Source organism: Silene latifolia, chromosome 3, assembly GCF_048544455.1.
Source record: "Silene latifolia isolate original U9 population chromosome 3, ASM4854445v1, whole genome shotgun sequence".
NCBI classification, from domain to species: domain Eukaryota; kingdom Viridiplantae; phylum Streptophyta; class Magnoliopsida; order Caryophyllales; family Caryophyllaceae; genus Silene; species Silene latifolia.
This window is the reverse complement of record NC_133528.1, coordinates 10922636-10941818: the sequence shown is the minus strand read 5'-3', so window position 1 is coordinate 10941818 and position 19183 is coordinate 10922636. Positions and strand designations below refer to the sequence as shown.

Genomic DNA, 19183 nt, shown 5'->3' with positions numbered 1-19183 from the left:
ACTAGTAGTTACTTCAATTTATCAAAAAAGCTGTATTAATTTGCTTTGTAATACACAAAATTGCGTTGTACAACTAAATTGTTTTATGTGTGAATTTATAAAATCCCTATTAAAAAACGGGACTATATGCTTAAGCCTTCATCCTCGTACGTGCGTGCCCAGAATCCAAGACCCTAGTTCCTTAAATTTGTGAAAGTTGTAGTGCGGTATTCTTAGACAATAGAAAAACAATGACATTGTTTCTATACAATCATCGAATTGTGCGGCATATTTCAATCCAATTGCCATTCAAGACTTAATTGTTTTTTTTTTAATTAATGAGTTGATATTAGTATATTAGGGCCGGCTATTGTCTAGGGTTTTGATATGCTTAGGTTTCCTGTACTGTATTATAAATACCGATCATTCTATTGATATCAAGAACACAACTGAATACAATTATCTTTTATGAATTCTCCCCTCTATAATCTTATCATGGTATCAGAGCCTCTCACTCTTGAGACCTAAATAAATTATGATGTCCTGCCGGTGGGTGTTTAACCTAGCTACCATGCCCACCGGCGGGATTTCCCTATCAATTTCTGATTACCCATACTTTACATATTTTTAAAAAAAAAAAAATTAGTCGTCTTTGTTTGCAGCAACTGGATTTCAAGGATTTAGATCCAAGAAAATCAGGCCACAATTGATTTTGGGTCATGCTCATTCATGGACATGATTTACTTAAGGATTTTTTGTGAAACACAACCTTTAAAAAAACCTTTTTGCGAAACACTATCTTTAAAAACAAAAATTGTAAAACACAACCTTTAAAAACCAAAAAGTTGCGAAACACTACTTTTTGGCCGGATTCCGTTAGCTTTATTCATTTACGGTGTCATAATAGCTCGCACGTGCCATGTTTATTTGACTTTTTATATATTTTTTTTTTTGTTTTCCCCCCAATTAATCCCCCTATTTCTTAATTCCCCTCGTAAAAGCCCCCTCCCTCTTATCACTGTCATCCACTTTACCACTTTCCCTGCTTCAATTTTTCTAAATAGCCCCCTCTTTTTTTTCACAATGTTCAGTGACAGTTCAGAATCTTCGTCAATACCGCTTCTCAAATGTCGTTATGGCATCCCTGCCGCCTTAAAACTTTCATGACGGAAAAAATCAAGGAAGAAGGTTTCTAACTTGTAAAAAAATGGGATTGTTTAAGGTGATTTCAGATCTAAAATTAAGTGAAATAAAATTGAACGAAGAGTTTGGACATCACACATTCACACGTGATAGAGTAATTAATTTTTTGGTGCACTTATAGCGTATTTAATGGCGAATTATCACCGAATTTTTATTAATTTGGTCAAACTCCGACCTAAAAGTAGTGTTTTGCAACTTTTTTGTTTTTAAAGGTTGTGTTTTACAATTTTTGGTTTTAAAGGTAGTGTTTCGCAAAGAGTTTTTTTTAAAGGTTGTGTTTCACAAAAAAATCCTTTACTTAATCATGGACATAATTACCTATTTTGCCCTTCTCATTTCAACTCTCTCTCTCCCAACATTTCACCCTCCAGTTCTCTCTCTAAATATTAAAAATTAAAACATTAAAAAAAAACCACCACCACCTCCCTCCTCTGTCCCTCCCACTCTCACACCTCACTCGGCCCACATCTGCCGCCAATGTCGCCCACCCCCGCGTCCACCAACCATGTCGCTAATTGCACACCCGTCACCATAATAACTCCCCCTACGACTTACCCCAGACCCACAACCATCGTCGTCACCTACAGCAGCCGCCCCTACACAATCATACCCCCACGGCCCCACTCCTACGCGCGACCCCCTGCCCTCCCCTCTCCTTTTTCCGGCGAGCAGGATAAACTTCTCTAATAAAAACCCTAATTGCAAAAATTAGCCTCATAAATTTGTATCCAGTTGATTTTGAGAAAAAAATTAATGCATAGTTAATAAAATTATGATTATGATTCGTTCAATGTATTAATTAAGTGCATAATAAGTGAAATTGGTAGGGTTTTATCAAATTTTCAGTGAAAGAGAAGAAGAAAGGAGAAGATGGAACATTTTTTCTTTATTTTTTAGAAGGGTATGAATTGGAAAAATTATGGGAAAAAGTACACAAAAGAGTAAAAGGTGTGGTTATCAATTGTGGTTCTAATATAATTCTTTGCCGTTCAACCCTTAAAACGGATGTTTTTTCGTTATTCGAAATTTGTCATATCCCCCAATAATCTTTTGCCATATCAGATCTAGAAACAAAGAAACAATTTCTTCTTTTCTTTGAAATTTGATTTATCGTCTTTACTTCGTTCAAGATGGTACAAAAATTGACTGGCGAGTTACGCAATTTTAATCACCATGATGGTGGTTCAGATCTATTTGGAGTTCGAAAAACTTAGCGTTCTCCAAATTTTAAAATTAACGGATAATTTTCCGTCTTACTGAAATTTGTTTAGGTCCGATTAGTGTTCCTAACAAATTACTTGATATTCGACAAGTTCGAAAAACTTAACGTTCTTGTTCGAAGACATTGTTCAACGAGTTTATACTCGTTTATCTTACCAACCTTGCGAAGAAATTAATGAAGATGGAGTATATAGATCAGGTGAAGATTTTGATTTTCTTGTCACGAATATGAAAAATAGATGAAGATTTCTTTTTCTATTTTTCTTTGTATTTCTCCAATCGTAAAGTTCGTACTACGTACTGCCTTTACGATTGCGGGAGGGTATTAGTATATTAGGGCCATTAGGGCCGGCTATTGTCTAGGGTTTTGATATGCTTAGGTTTCTTGTACGGTATTATAAATACCGATCATTCTATTGATATCAAGAACACAACTGAATACAATTATCTTTTATGAATTCTCCCCTCTATAATCTTATCAGTTGATGAATTCTATATACATGGAAGAACAACGAAGATGGTGCTGTGCGGGGATTGCATCGGATGTGATCGGCGCTGCGTGAAGGGCGGTTTGTTGTTGGAGTCGCGGTTGTGATTGTCGGTTGGGGAAATGATTGGTATCTCTGGTGTGTTGTCAGTGGGTGGGATCGTTGGTGGTAGGGGTGGTTGGTGGTGAGGTAAGGGACTGGAGGTGTTGGCAGTGGTGGTTAATGGAGTGCCTAGGATGAGAGATGAATAGATGATTGAAAAATGGAAGGGGTAAAAAATGTAATTTATGTATGTGAAAGAGTAAAATCCGTATGTGAAAAAGCAAGACCCTATTATCAAAATACAATATTTTCCAATTCTCTCTATTTTCTAATAACTCTATTTTCTAATGCTATTATGTCCGTTTTCACCAAAAAAAAAAAAAAAAAAAAAAACAATTTGTTTTATTTATTGTCAAACTTGACGAAAGAAAAAGGCATAAGTAGGTTACAAATTGAATGCAAGAAACATAAGTTAGAAGAACTCAAAGTTTTAATTTCATACATCTAAAGGCCGTACAACGAGCATGGACCTTAAAGTCTTAAACCGGTGCCAATACGTTATCTTCACGGTTGCTATCCTGCATATATACACGTACAATAACGATCGAGCGAGGTTAATTAGAATTTCATACACTTTCCGTTCACTTATTTATTTATTACGTAATAATTAATTGTAAAAATAATAATATTGAAGAGAAATGTAGTAGCATTCCGAGTAGTAGCAACAAATACTGAGTTGCCCCTCGAGTCCTCATCTTGTCGCTAGTAACTGTTCTGATTTCCAAGTGATAGCAACATTTACCGATATTAGATTGTACAATCGAGTCAGGTTTTTAGTTAAGCACTGCGCTACTGCGCGTGGAAGTTAATTCGAACAGGGCAGTAGGCCGAAATGTCATTGATAATAAACTTCATCGTCTATACAAATTAGTAGAGTTTATCCGTAACTCATAAGTTAAACCACGTATATATACCGGGTAACCCACCTGAGGGTGACATGCTCGAAGTTAATAACATAGGCCCGTTTAACCACGCACTATATTTCACACTTACGGGCTCGTTTTAGATTTTTGATCAAATATCCTCGATCTGTCTTTTATATTTTTTTTAAGGATTTAATTAATTATTTTTACGGTAATTTTTAAGAAGAAAATAGGGTTTGGTAAAATTTGTCAAATTATTAGAATGTATAAATAAAGAAGATTTCCACAACTTCTACATCTCCTCAAGACCTTACAATCAAATTTACCCTTTTACGATGGATGCAAGTTTCAAAACCCTAGAACCATCTTCAACTACAGTTACCCTTCCAATTGAATTAATATTCACATGTATACTCCCTAAATTACCCATAAAATCCGTCCTACGCTTCAAATGCGTTTCCAAATCGTTTCTAAAGGAGATTTCTTCCCCCAAATTCAATGCATTATTTACCGAGGCCAATCCTCGACTCTTAATCATCCCAGGCGTTTGCAAAAACTTCCGTATATACGAATTGGAGTCCCTGCACTCTCCTCCTACGCTTTGCCCTTACCCATCAAAACGGTTTGCATCGGAATCCAGGTCGATAGTGGCATGTTGCGAATCTTATCTCTTGATTGGGTTCGGATACACCAACCTTGAAGATCTCATCTTGTTCAACCTAGCTACACGTATTTACCGTGTAATCCCTACAGTTTTCGTTCCCCGTGACTCTATGTATGTGCATTATGGCATGTGTCATTGTTTAGATGATGAATTCAATGACGATATCAAAATCGTCAGGTTTGTAAAATACGATGAAGGATATGACAATCTTGACATGGTAAGGGAAGTCATCGTGTATAGCTTGAATAGTGATTCGTGGAAAGGTATCGAGCGTAAACGGATCAGCCCTATCTTTCAGCGTATTGATGATCCCGTCCTTGTGCAAGACCATTTACTTGTGATGATTTTGTATGATGGTTTTGGTTATGATTGCTTGACGACAATTGGTTGTTTTGATGGCAAGGCGGAACGATGGTCTAGTGATGTGCTCTTGCCTGATGTTCTTTTGGGTGAAATCGGTTCCAACTTGACTCCACAATATCATAATAGTTCTCTTTGCCACCTAGGTTTGCTTGAAGGGCAACTAAGTTTTTCATTTTACAATGTGAAAAAGTCGACTTATAGTGTATGGGTTATGAAGGACTACGGTGTTAAAGAGTCTTGGGTTAAATTGATGAGCGTTCCTGCGCAGGACCGCAATGATGTTTACCACCCTATTGCGTACTGCAAAGGATTATCACTTGAACTATTGTGTAAACGAAAGTATAGAAACAAATATAAATGGTACAACATTAGAGAGAAACAATTCACTGAGACGGGATTCGAGGGTGAAGGCCTTGATAGTAGGAGTAGTTATTATTATTTTGCTTATATATGCAAGGGAAGCCTCTTAAACTTTCCCGGAGGTCAACCGATTCGTTCATCATCCAAAAAACAAGATGATGATGTTATTCGTTCATCATCCAAAAAACAAGATGATGATGATGATGATGATGATGATGATGATGATGATGATGATGATGATAGGTTCTTGCATTTGAGTTATGAATTCTAACAATTGTTATGGTTAATCTGTTATTTGGGCGATTATTTAAAAGTCGATTATTTAGCTTGTGTGCAATAATATAAGGAATTCAAAGACGATTTATTTTATAAAGATGAACGTTGTGAACAAAACTTTTGTTATATATCCTTGGTTACATTCGATTGGATACGTTTTTTTTAAAATATCTAAGATGGATTTTAAAAAAACATATCAAAAAAATGTCATCATCGGTAATAGATTGTTGTAGCATTGTGAGTAGTACCAACAAATACTGAGTCGCCCCTCGAGTCCTCGTCTTGTCGCTAGTAGCATTCCGATTTCTGATTGATAGCAACATTTACCTGTATTAGAATTAAGCATTGCGCTACTCCGCACGGAAGTTTAATTCGAACAGGTCAGTAGGCGAATTGTCATTGACAAGTATTCATCGTGTATGTACTGACTACTGAGACATCGTTGTTCCATTACATGGGAAGTAGTTAGGATTAGGTAACGTGATAATGCACCATATATATACGTTGAATTTGTGGTCATTTTAATTAGTTCCGTTATTGTACTCCCTTCGCCCAATCGTTTGTTCGTTTACCTTTTATATTGTGTTTAAGAACGATAATTGATATAAAGTTAATCCGAACCTCATAGGTTAAAATGCAGCTATGTCACCGCCTTTTGCCCACCATTATCGGACTTTTGCAGGTACTTGATCGTGCAATTCTTGTCGATTTTTGTTAATTAGGCCTGATATTGATCTAGGAACACTGTCAACTCATAATCAATAGTTGAATACAATTGAGAGTCATTATTGACGGAATTTTTTTGACGCTATTATTATATTAGGCCTTGATTCGGTTAAAAAAGGTTCGGCTTGGAAACTTGTTTGAGATCCTTACACAACTTATGTTTTGAGCACCATGAATTACGCGTTTTTATTACGCTTTTAAGCCAAACCAAGCTGAATCGGAACACGCAAAGGCTTAGCTAGCTCGGAAACTTGTTTGAGATCGTTTTTTTAACTGATTTCGAAATCGTAATGCCTAGTTAAAAGACTTTTTTTTTCCAAAAACAGGATTATAAAGTAAGAAAATAGGAAAATCTGTAGGAAGTATAATATTCTTACGTAATTTTCCATAATTTCGACATATACCTTAATAGCATTGTGATAAACTCCTAATAGGTTCCGTATACATACATATCTAATCCACAACTTTATTTACACATAATAATATAATAACATTAATTAATTCTGCCCTAATCCAAACTATCATCCTTCTCATAAGCAAAACAACCATTTCAATTCCAATTCCAATTCCAATGGATATAGATTTAAAAACCCTTGAACCACTTTGTAGAGTTAGCCTTCCCATGGAATTAATATTCTCATGTATACTCCCCAAATTACCCGCTAAATCCCTCTTTCGCTTCAAGTGCGTTTCCAAGTCTTTTCTAACCGAGATTTCATCCCCCAAATTCAATACATTATTTACCGAGGCCAATCATCGCCGCTTAATCCTCCCAGGCGAGTACGGCGGCTCCTTCCGTATATATGAACTGGACTCTCTAGACTCTCCTCCTACGGTCTGCCCTTACCCTATACCGTCACAGTGGTTAGCACCCTCGATGTCAATGGTGGCTTCTTGCGAATCATGCCTCTTGATTGGGTGCGGATTCACTGACCTTGAGGGTCTCATCTTGCTCAACCCAACTACCCGTGTTTACCGTGTACTCCCTAAATTTTACGTTGCCACTCACAATAACTATGCACATTATGGGATGTGTCATTGTTTAGACAATGAATTCAATGACGATATCAAAGTTGTTAGGTTTGTCCAATACCATCGAGGTGTACATGACGTTTTAGTAACGGAGGTCATCGTCTATAGCTTGAACACTAATTTGTGGAAACTTGTCGAGTGTAAACCGACCACGCCTGAATGGTGTCATACTCCCGTTCTTGTACAAAACCATTTACTTGTCATGATTTTCGAGAGTGGTAGTCGCTTAACGAGAATTGGTTGTTTTGATATAAAGGCTGAACGATGGTCTAATGATGTGGTCTTGCCTGATATTTTATTGTATGAAATCGAGTCCAACCCAACTCCAAAATTGTCAGAGGATTACTATCACCTTGGCGCGCTGGATGGGTGTTTGCGTTTTTCATGTTACGATGAGAACAGTTCGACTTATAGTGTATGGGTCATGAAGGATGTTGGTGTTAAAGAGTCTTGGGTTAAGTTGATGAGCCTTCCTGAAAAAGGACCCGAATCCGTTTATCACCCTATTGCTTACCGAAAAGGATCATCACATGAACTATTGTGTATACCAAACTCTAGAGGCAAATTTGGTTGGTATAACCTTAAATGTAAAAAATTCCCCAAGACATTCGATGTTGATGGCCTTAATACCGATTATTTATCTATCGCATATATTTGCAAGGAAAGCCTCTTAAACTTTCCCGGAGGTCTACAGATTCGTTCATCATCCAGAGAACGAGAGGTGGACGACGATTATGCCGACCAATACAAGGGTTATGATGATGGTTATTTCTATGAGGAGGGTGAATGGTTTCCTTTTGAATAACTAGTTTAAAACCCGTGCAAAGTTGTACGGACATATATAAAAAAAAAAGGTTTTTTAAGTGTTGTCTCAAGTTGTTTTTAAGTTTTGCATAAATAGTAAGCCGTTATCATTGAGGAGGTGGGATCACCTGTCTCACTTTTGTATCTCATCTCCTATGTCGTTACCTTTGTCTTGCGACACATCATTTACATAATAAAATAGATAATAATTTATATGAAAGTAATGATGTGTTACAATGAGAATGTAGTAGGACATAAGATGGGACGGAGAATCCACTCTCTTTGTGAAGTTTTCAATGAAAGTAATGATGTGTTACAATGACCATGATTTTTGACATTCATACAGTTTTGTTAGTTGAAAATTTATTTTCTTGGAAGAGTGTATAAAAAATGTACATGTATTATCTTACATCATACCAAAATCATTAGTATAATAGTATTTTATTTATTTTTTGTCAGTTTTTTTAAACTTTGACTCCAAGAAACAATGTCAAAAATCTTTAAAAATGGGAGTAAATACTATCTATCTTATAGCACCTATTGTATCATCTCCCTGATGTCTTAGATACTAATGGATCGATCAGAAGCATTTAGTTTCCAAAAAGTATTTTGTTGTATTAGTTAGTTTAATTGAATTGTACTTGTTGTCAAAAAAAAATATTGAATTGTACTTGATTGAGCTCTTTCTATAAAACCAAATTATTCCATTCCGTATTCGAAAAGTTTGTAATAAGTTTGAACTATCTTTTGCAACCCAAAAACTTGTTGGCAAATGAAATAAGTTGAATTGGTAGGATAGACGAACATGCTAACCAAATGAAACATGAGAGAATTACAGTAAGACAAAAAATAAAATAATGGCTTTTCTAATTAAAATCAATAACCAACACGGAGTGGAGTATATTAGATGCATTCGAAAACATTGCTATTGTGTAAAATGGATAGAGCCATGTAGCCAACATACACTTATATCAAAAATCTAAGAGAGTGCCAAATTTATGTCCTTGCCAATTACACGGAGATAATTAAGGGAAAGCACTTCTTTGTCATAATAGATGCCAAGATACTGCTACTTGAAAACCAATTCCTTGATGTTTAACTTTCACAAGTGCAAAGATGCACCTAAGTACATAACTTTCCCGAAATCAAGAAATAAACACTACTCAAAAGCACATGTACTGTGTGTTTAAGCTTTAGTCTCCTACCTTTCATGATGTACGTACCAAATTCTGTGAATAATTTCCTAAAAATAGTTTCACGACTACTTTTCCATAAAGGGAAGAGGAAAAATTCATTTCTGCAAGCATTCACAGAGTCACAGTGTGGGCTCACCTTCCGTGATAACCAATTCCAAGCCAAATATCATATCATTTGCTTTGACGATATCTGGTGATCACTGTTAGCAGCCATTGTTTAGACTTGAGAGACATGCTTACAGGTATTCAACCTCTTATAAAAGTCCATCAATGCCACATAAAATGACTCACATCACAACTTTCCCGGGTTATAGCATATAGATTATCATTATAGTTTGTCGAAACCCCGGGCCTTTCTTTATTTCTTAAACCAATTATATCACTTGTTTACTTAGTTTAGTAGTTTTAGTTAGTCATTAATTTAGTTTCTTAGTCTAATCATTTAACCTCTTGATTCACATAGCTAACTCATAATTTGAGACCAAACTAGTACTCAATTTTTGATCTCCTTGTGGTTCGACCTCGATTACCATACTAGATTAGTTGAGAATTTGTTTGATTGGATTCGACGACCTCTACCCGCTATCAGGTTTCAAGGTCAAGACAATTGAAAGAAAACAAATATAATTGACCTTTTCAAGTTTGCACAAGAAAGAGTATTCTTCCAAAGGAGAAAGATGAAAAGAGGTTTTGTAACCATCCAAAAGAGTCCTTGTAAATCAGTCAAAACAAAGATGACAATAAAAACAAGACATTTCTAGAAAAAACCAGTTTCGGAATGAAACAAGTTAAACTTTCCAAAAGTCATGATAAAAGAAATCTAATTTGAGTAAAGCCCTTTTGAAAGATGCCTTTGGAATATTCTTTTCTTCATAAAATCCTTTCTTTATATTTGATATATCAAGGATGAAAACTTCTCAGATAAAAGAGAACACTTTGAAAGTAAGAGTATTTTGAAATCAAACACTTCTTATTTCTTCAAGTGACACGGACTTTGAGCAACAATCGTGTTTACTGTTGCATGATAAGTAGACTGTTGTTGAACAACGGTCTTGGTCATTGTTGCATCAATAAACAGACCATTGCTTATGACTGTTGCTTAGTACCATACTCTTTCACCTTTACATTAATGACTCTATTACAACACAAGTCTTGGGTAGATTTCATCAACACTTTGCCTTCAACATTGATTAATTCTTGATTAAGGGGATGGACTTAATCCTGAAATGGAACACTTGAAACACAATTAAAATGGGCATGTCATTGTCAACAAATAGGTTCTAACAGTAGTCGAGATAGAAAGCAAGAGGGATGAGATCAATTTTCCTTGTTTTGGTAGCTAGGAAATGGCAAATAAGCCCCATACGTTTTGACATTATGTGCAAATTAGCCTCATCCCTTTCTTTTAATGCAAATTCACCCCATCAGCTAATTTTCTACTACGAGAAATTGACATGAAAATCTTGTGTGGGGCTTATTTGCACTAACTGGATGAATTTGCACTTAAAGAAAGAGATGGGCCTAAGCACATAGTGTCAAACGTATGGGGTTTATTTGTCACTTGCTCATTTTGGTACCATGTAAGTCGGAGGGAAATGGAGGGCTTAAAGCCACTTAGAGGTTCCATTTTCCTTTCTAAGATAAACATTAAAATCCTTTTAACACAAAATAAGGACTCGGGAGGAAATTGTATTAAAACTAAGCGTCATTCATTTTGTTTTTCAGGTCAGTAAAAAAAATTGTAAACCTTGACAACCATATCGCGCTAGCCTGTGCTGGGCTGAAAGCTGATGCTCGCGTCCTTATAAACAAGGCACGCGTGGAATGTCAAAGCCACAGGCTTACCTTGGAAGATCCAGTGACAGTCGAGTATATTACTCGTTACATTGTTGGCCTTCAACAGAAGTACACACAGAGTGGTGGTGTTAGACCATTTGGTCTCTCAACCTTGATTGCGGGCTTTGACCCATTCACCAATGTGCCGGTTCTATACCAGACAGATCCATCTGGCACGTTTTCAGACTGGAAAGCTAATGCAACTGGGAGAAACTCCAATTCAATTAGAGAATTTTTGGAGAAGAACTACAAACAAACTGCGGGGCAAGAAACTGTGAAGCTCGCAATTCGGGCATTACTTGAAGTAAGTCGATCAGTTTCGAGTATTTTATGTTATTTGTGGATATTCACTCTGGTAACTGTTTTATGCAAATTATTTTAAGGTGGTTGAAAGTGGAGGAAAGAATTTGGAAGTTGCAGTGATGACAAAGGAAGGTTTGCGCCAGTTGGAGGAGGCTGAAATCGATGTCATTGTTGCTGAGATTGAAGCGGAGAAGGCAGCCAGCTGAGAAAGGTTTTGCTAGAGATTCATAGATGCAGCATTTGCCTTGAGCATTAATCCATTGCCGGTTCAATTCGTAGTATTTCTATGATGATCCTCTGGGCTAGCTTTGCTTGAGCCCGAGCTCCAGCTCAGTTTGACCGATCTTGAGCCGAGCATGAATTGCAAAAATATGCTATTACTCTGTAGTATTCATGGTGCTCAAAACATAAGATGTACTCCCTCCGTCCCGTTCATTTTTTTACTATTTCATTTTGGGGTGTCTTAGTCAATTGTTGTCCTTTCTATTTTAAGAATGAACTTGATGAGCATCTTGATCTTTCTCACCCAATTTGGTTTTCTTGTCATTTAGTAATTGGCCCCCTCCTCTTTCCTTGATTTTGTTTCAAATCCAAAGGACAACAATTGACCGGACGGATAACATCAATTCAATGACGTTTATCAAATATGAAGATATATTGTAATTAATCTGTATCGCTTTCGATATTTGATCAACTAGGTTTGGTGCCCCACATTATCCGGGCTAAATTTATTTATCGTCAAATTTTATTCTATATAAAATAAAACTATGTTAGACTTGTTTAACTCATATGCAGTTATTCACCATTTATACTGAAATGTAGAATTTATCAAAAATACATGAGCCACATCCATTTATACTGAAATGTAGAATTTATCAAAAATTTATGAGACACGTCCACACCCCCGTTGTTAATATTATAACTTTCACGAAATATCATGTTAATACTATTATATATTCACTACTCCTCCGGTTATTGTTGTTGTTTTTTTTTTTTTTTAAATACTCACGCTATTTTTATAGCTATATTTATTCCCATTGATTTTATCAAACCATTTTTAAATAAATTTTTTTACTTAAATCGAATTATTAGCTAATTTTTCATACTTTCTCCGTTGTTCTTAAGAGTTATTATCGTTACATTTGATGTGTCTATTATTACTCTCACTACTCCTCCCGTTATTATCGTTTCTTTCACTACTCCCGCTTTTAATAATGTTAATTTCTTTTTTTTTGAGAAAAGGTGCGTATATTAAATTAAAGAAAAGAGAATCCCGAGAACATCGAGAGGACGGGTCAGGGGAAAGTGACGCGGAGGTCAAATTAAATTTATCGTACATTTTTTTATTACAAAAGATGGAGCAAATCCCAAATAAAATTTCCATTACAAGAGCTAGTATTCTTAAAAGTATTCTTTGCAATGGCATCCTCAACCTTTTTCGCCGTTCTCTTTTAAAAGATTATCTTTAAAAGGGGCGAGGTCTCAATTTGTTCCCTACACTTAATGATAATGTTAACATAAGGCCCGCAAAGAGAGTCTCTCCTCAAGAAAGCATTCACAACATTATAACAATCCGAAGCAATCAAAAAATTGATCTCACTTTGATTAGCAAATCGTAACCCTTCTCTTATAATAAGAACTTCACAAATGAACGGGTTTGGAGCAAGTAAGCGAATGGACCAACCCCGGACCCAAGAATTTACTATTACTTTCACTATGCCCATTGTTACCATTGCTTTCATTTTTTTTTTTTGTTTTTTTTGTGGGGGAGAAGTTAAGTATATTAGAATCAAAACTCCAAATGTTTACATCCTGTAGTATGACAAAAATAAAGTCTATATAAAACTATACAAACGAGCAATGCTATGACAAAAAACTAAATACTCAGAAGCCAACTAGAAGCCAACTACTATCCCTCTGAGTTAGCTTACTCAAATGAAGACGGTGAAATCTCAATTTAATGCCCTTATTCAGCTGCTGCACAACTGCCTCAGGCCTCCTAACGAAATGAGACAATCTAGCCTCATTTTTGCACATCCAAATCTGATATAAGAGAGCAACATAAGCAGCACCCAAACTCTCTTCTGCAACTTCGTGACATTTCTGGCAATAGAAAACCACTGAACCACATTGCCAGACTGCACACTCATCCTCAACGAAGACAAAAGCAAGTTGAAACAATATTGCAAGTAGGAGCAATCTACAAAAAGATGTTGATGGTCCTCAGAACAAACACGACAGATTTCACAGAGAGGATCCACAGCCAATCCCATTCTGAGTAACCTGTCCTTAGTAAGTTATCTTTTATGCATAATGGACCAGCAGATGAAAGATGTCTTAGGAATGTTAAACTTATTCCAAACCAAATGACACCAAGGGATCACAGAATGTACTCTCTTGGTGTCATTTATTACTCCTACTATTGCTTTCATTACTCCCACTATTATTAATGTTATATTTATTACTCATACGAGTGTAATATCATATTTGCTACATCTAATCTTACACTATAATTTATCAAATTTAATTTTTAAATCAGTTGATTATTTAATTTATGGAATAAACAGATTATAAATATTGTATCTTTTCAAATTTAAATTTTTATCAGTTGATTATCTAATTTTATAAAACATACACGTTATGAAATATTGTATCTTTTGAAACAATTCTGATTTATTTCCTTTTACATAATTTCCAAAACATAAACTATTTATATTATATTTGTGTATGTTAAACATCTTTGTATATCTAATAAACTATGTAGTATAATGAAACTTTTTGGTTTCTGGATTATATATATAGTATTAGTGTCAGGCCCCGCCCAAGCTACCTTTATTTAGTATTAAAAATTATTTTCAAATAAATCAAAACTACTTGCATAACTTATAAATTTATCATTAATATATATTTTTTTACGACATACCTTAAAATTACGATGAAATAAATTATGAGACAAATTCACTACTCCGCTATTAATATTTTAACTAAATCGATTGGTTAGCTAGTTGTTCATATATACTTTCTTTTGTGGTGAGTATTGTTACTTTTATTACATTGTTATTACTATTGTTACTTTCACTACTCCCGTCGTAATTATTGTTACTTTCACTAGTGCCGCATTTATATTGATAATTTTACTACCCCGTAGTTACTTTTATTACTTTCACTACCCCAACTCACTGTTAATATTTTTAGTTTGATTATTCAAATGATTGATTATTATCATATTACTAAATCAAATGTTACTAAAATTCTTTTCACTACTAACAGAATTATTTTTACTATTTGCAAATGTAGCTTGATTTATTTACTTTTTCATAGCTTTCAAAATATAACAGACTTTATATTATATTTGTGTATGTTAAATAATTAATATCTTTATACTAATTAATACCATAAGTGGGGGCATGTTTATTTTAAGTAAAATCACCATGTTCTGTTATTCTCTAATTTTATATTTCAAGCAAAACTATATAGTCCCTCCGATCCAGACAAATGGTAAGATAAGGAAAAAGGGGTTATTAAGAAAGATGGAAAAGTGAGGGATAAAGTTGTAAGCTTTAAATGTGACCACAAGAATAATATATTGTATAATTAAACAATGAATTAGTGGTTTAGTGGGTCATTTAATGGTAAACATGTAAATAGGTAGTAAGGTATAAGGCTAACTTAGTCATTTTTTAGGCCAAATAAGGTATGTTGCTATTGGTGTGGATCGTCCGTTTTAGGTAAGTGTTACCATTTGTCTGGATCGAAAGGAATAATATTTACATTGAAATACTTTGATTAGGTCTATGACACAGTGCTATGATTAACATCCCCTGGTTATTATGTTTATTAATTTTATTAATAATTTTTGGAATGGAACAAATTAGTTGTTTTATGGTAAACAGTCTATTTACCGTGACTTTTATTTTATTATATTTTATTATTCTTTAATTTGAGATTTTTTTTTTGGTACATAGATAGAGAGATTTCTACATCTCCTTAAATCCGCTCTAATCTGAGAAGCAAATCTAGCCTTTCCAATGGATGTCAGTCTCAAAACCAGAAAACCATGTTTGAAAACCCTTCCCATGGCATTAATATTATCATGTATACTTCCCAAATTACCCGCTAAATCCCTCTTTCGCTTCAAATGCGTTTCCAAGTCGTTTCTAACCGAGATTTCATCCCCAAAATTCAATGAATTATTTTCCGAGGCCAATCATCGCATCTTAATCCTCCCAGGCCGTAATAAAACCTTCCGTATATTTGAACTGGACTCTCTAGACTCTCCTCCTACGGTCTGCCCTTACCCTATACCGTCACAGTGGTTAGATCCCTTTATGTCAATGGTGGCTTCTTGCGAATCATACCTCTTGATTGGGTGCGGATTCACTGACCTTGAAGGTCTCATCTTGGTCAACCCAACTACGCGTATTTACCGTGTACTCCCTAAACTTTATGTTCCCACTCACCATAACTATGCTCAGTATGGGATGTGTCATTGTTCAGACGATTTCAAAGTTGTTAGGTTTGTCCAATACCGTCGAGGTGTACATGATGTTTTAGTAACGGAGGTCATTGTCTATAGCTTGAACACTAATTTATGGAAACTTATCGAGTGTAAACCGACCACGCCTGAATCGTGTGATACTCCTGTCCTTGTACAAAACCATTTGCTTGTCATGACATTCGAAGATTGTTATGGTCGTTTGACGAGAATTGGTTGTTTTGATATCAAGGCTGAACGATGGTCTAATGATGTGCTCTTGCCTGATATTCCTTTGAGTGAAATCGATTCCAACCCAACTCCACAATGGTCAGCGGATCGCAATCAGTATCACCTCGGCGTGCTGGATGGGTGTTTGCGTTTTTCATGTTACGATGTGAACAATTCGACTTATAGTGTATGGGTTATGAAGGAATATGGTGTTAAGGAGTCTTGGGTTAAGTTGATGAGCCTATCCAAATCCGTTTACCACCCTATTGCTTACCGAAAAGGATCATTAGACGAACTATTGTGTATACCAAATTCTAGTGGCAAATACTTTTGGTACAACATTAGAGATAAACAATTTATTGAGTCGGGAATCGACGGAGATGGCCTTGATACTAGTGATGATTTCTCTTTCGCATATATTTGTAAGGAAAGCCTCTTAAACTTTTCCGGAGGTCTACTGATTCGTTCATTATCCAGAGAACGAGAGGTGGACGACTATTACTACCGTTATGATGATGGTTATTTCTATGAGGAGGGTGACTGGTTTCATTTTAAGTAGTGAATTATTATAAGAATTTTTATTGGCCTATCTGTTTACGCGATTATTTATGACTTTTTAATTTTTCACCTCATGTTATTTTAGAAAAGATGAATGCTGTAATTAAGCAAAAATTTTGCTATATTTTTAGTTAGTAGGGGCACTCGTTTCCACTGGCGAAGCATTCATTCATCGTGTATTCTACCACTGGCGGAGCTAAGTAAAAGCTAGTTCGCGATTATTAGTTGGTCGAAGAAGGAAGAAAAGGAGGTGTGATATATATACCTGATCGAATATCACAAACTGTTAAGAGTATATGATTGTGGATGACGATCCTCATCTTGAGGTGTTTATAATTAACATCTTTAAAGAAAACTGAGTACAACATGACCAATGATTGAGTTTGCCTCATATTATAAAAACCGAGTCCGAGATCAAGCCATTGAAATCCAAGTTCAAGCTCGGCTCATCATAAGATATTTTTAGACTCCGAGCTCTAGTTTTGATTGTTATCATTTTTTCATGTTTTATTTTAATTCTAACCTAATTTTTAAGTCAAAAACTCGAATTGGTTTCTTTGTGTTCGTTTTATAATTTACTAGATTTTGTGCCCGTGCGTTGCACGGTTTCTAAATAATGTTTTATTTTTAACTAAAGTGGTAGAATATGTAAGTTCTTGAATGTGAGAACGGTAAATTTGCTATCGTAAAGTAACTAACGACTTTGAAAATAAGTGTAGTCGATGTTGTGAATTAATTTCAATTAATCTTTTGTACGGTTGTGTTATATACTGCTCCGTATTATACGGTCTTCATTGACATATTATGAAATCTTTATTGTCATCTTAGATATGTATGATCGTGTTTGTCAGTATGTGCCATAATTATAATCAGCAAGTCTCAATTGTGACGATGTTTTGTCTTAACTAAACACATGAGTAGTAGTTGACCTGTTGCAAGTTTGTGACGGATATACCCGTTATAAATGAGAATATGTGAATTCAATTGTGACGATGTTTTGTCTTAACTAAACACATGAGTAGTAGTTGACCTGTTGCAAGTTTGTGACGCATATACCCGTTATAAATGAGAATATGTGAATTATAATATGTGAACTATAATATGATAAGGATTCCTATATGTCAAGTCTGAGTAAAATAGGTTAGGAGCACAAGGGCGAAACAATCCGCATTTTGATAAGAACATTGTACTAATGAGCTTCAATGTCTGCGATTTTCAGACTGGTGAATTGTATATATACAGATCAAATCTCACATGAGACGGTTTCATACTAAAACTATCATAAGACTGACCCGTATATGAAGAAGTTCTCCCTCGATGTAAGAAAGGGGATATAAATGGGTAAGCAACCAAAGAATAATTTAATTAGAATTTAATAAGTTCAAGGGACCTTTCCTGCATATTAAGAGACTTGGTTGAAATTATCTCCAGCAACAAAATCCCCAAACTGTACACATTGTCTTCACAGGTTGGGCCAGGGTGTGAATGCAATGGTTCCGACTCTTCACCCTCGGATATCTTTGCCTTAACTCCAATATTGGCCCAGAAACAAACGTCTGCAACCTGAAATTAATATCATTCAAATTCAAGATATGTCACCATTAAACCATCTTACAATTCCATTTAGGTTTATCCCGAAAGTTTGGCTAACCTTTGCAGCATAGTCATCTGTAAGAAGAATTGCATCTGACTGTAGATTTGGATGGACGATAGGCGGGTCAAATTCATGATGCATGTACTCAAGACAATAACAAGTTCCCATAGCTATTAACAGAAAGCACGTAAGAAAACATGTATTACTCACCCCAATGTATGGTGGAAATCGAATAGCACATAAGAAAACATGTATTACTCACCCCAACGTACACCATATGAGCGGCTCCATGGTTTAGTCTGAGGATGTAGGGAACTCAACGGTTTATTCGGTTGTAGCTGAGACCCCCGTGGAAGTTGGAGGGACGGATACTGATGGTAGGACTGTCACTCTTACTGGTAATATTAATTACGATTTTAATGAGGAAATGGAACTACTTTCGAGGAATAGCAAACAGAAAAATAAATTACGGGATGATGTTTCATGCTCCGAGGAGGACTGTCCACCCGGATTTCGAGAGAGTATTAAACAAACGAAAAATTTAAGAGGAATTCCGAGAGGGCATCGTTCAAAAATACCGTGCTAATTACTCGATTACCTCCGCTTTACTGTGAAACATAAAGAATCAAAAAAGGGGAAGAGTCTGAATTATGCGTTAGATTGTGCTGAGGGGGTGCAATTAAGTCGTGGAGATAACATCGAGGAGTGCTCCGAGGATGATTTTGATGAGGATAATAATATTGAGGAGCAAAAGTCGAAGGAGTTAGGAAAGTTACTGGGACTGGGTGTTGGTGGTAGTTTGGATATCTATGAGCTTCTGAATTAGGATACGTCTGAACTGAGGCAACTCTCTATATGTCAAAGCATGCCACATTCCTGGATACAAAAGATTTGCAACTCTTGGGATATG

At 35.5% G+C, this 19183-nt stretch overlaps 1 protein-coding gene across 1 annotated transcript; it reads left to right on the top strand.

The window, feature by feature from the left end:
• The first annotated feature begins 15750 nt into the window (after window positions 1–15750).
• On the top strand, window positions 15751–16680 carry LOC141648647 (F-box protein CPR1-like). The gene has a single exon (XM_074457373.1). It carries the CDS (start codon window positions 15751–15753, stop codon window positions 16678–16680), a length of 930 nt encoding a protein of 309 aa, XP_074313474.1.
• The last annotated feature ends 2503 nt before the right edge of the window (window positions 16681–19183 follow it).

Excerpts from the sequence above, each read along its gene's own strand:
- LOC141648647 (XM_074457373.1), top strand. The coding sequence starts at position 15,751 with ATGGTGGCTTCTTGCGAATCATACCTCTTGATTGGGTGCGGATTCACT.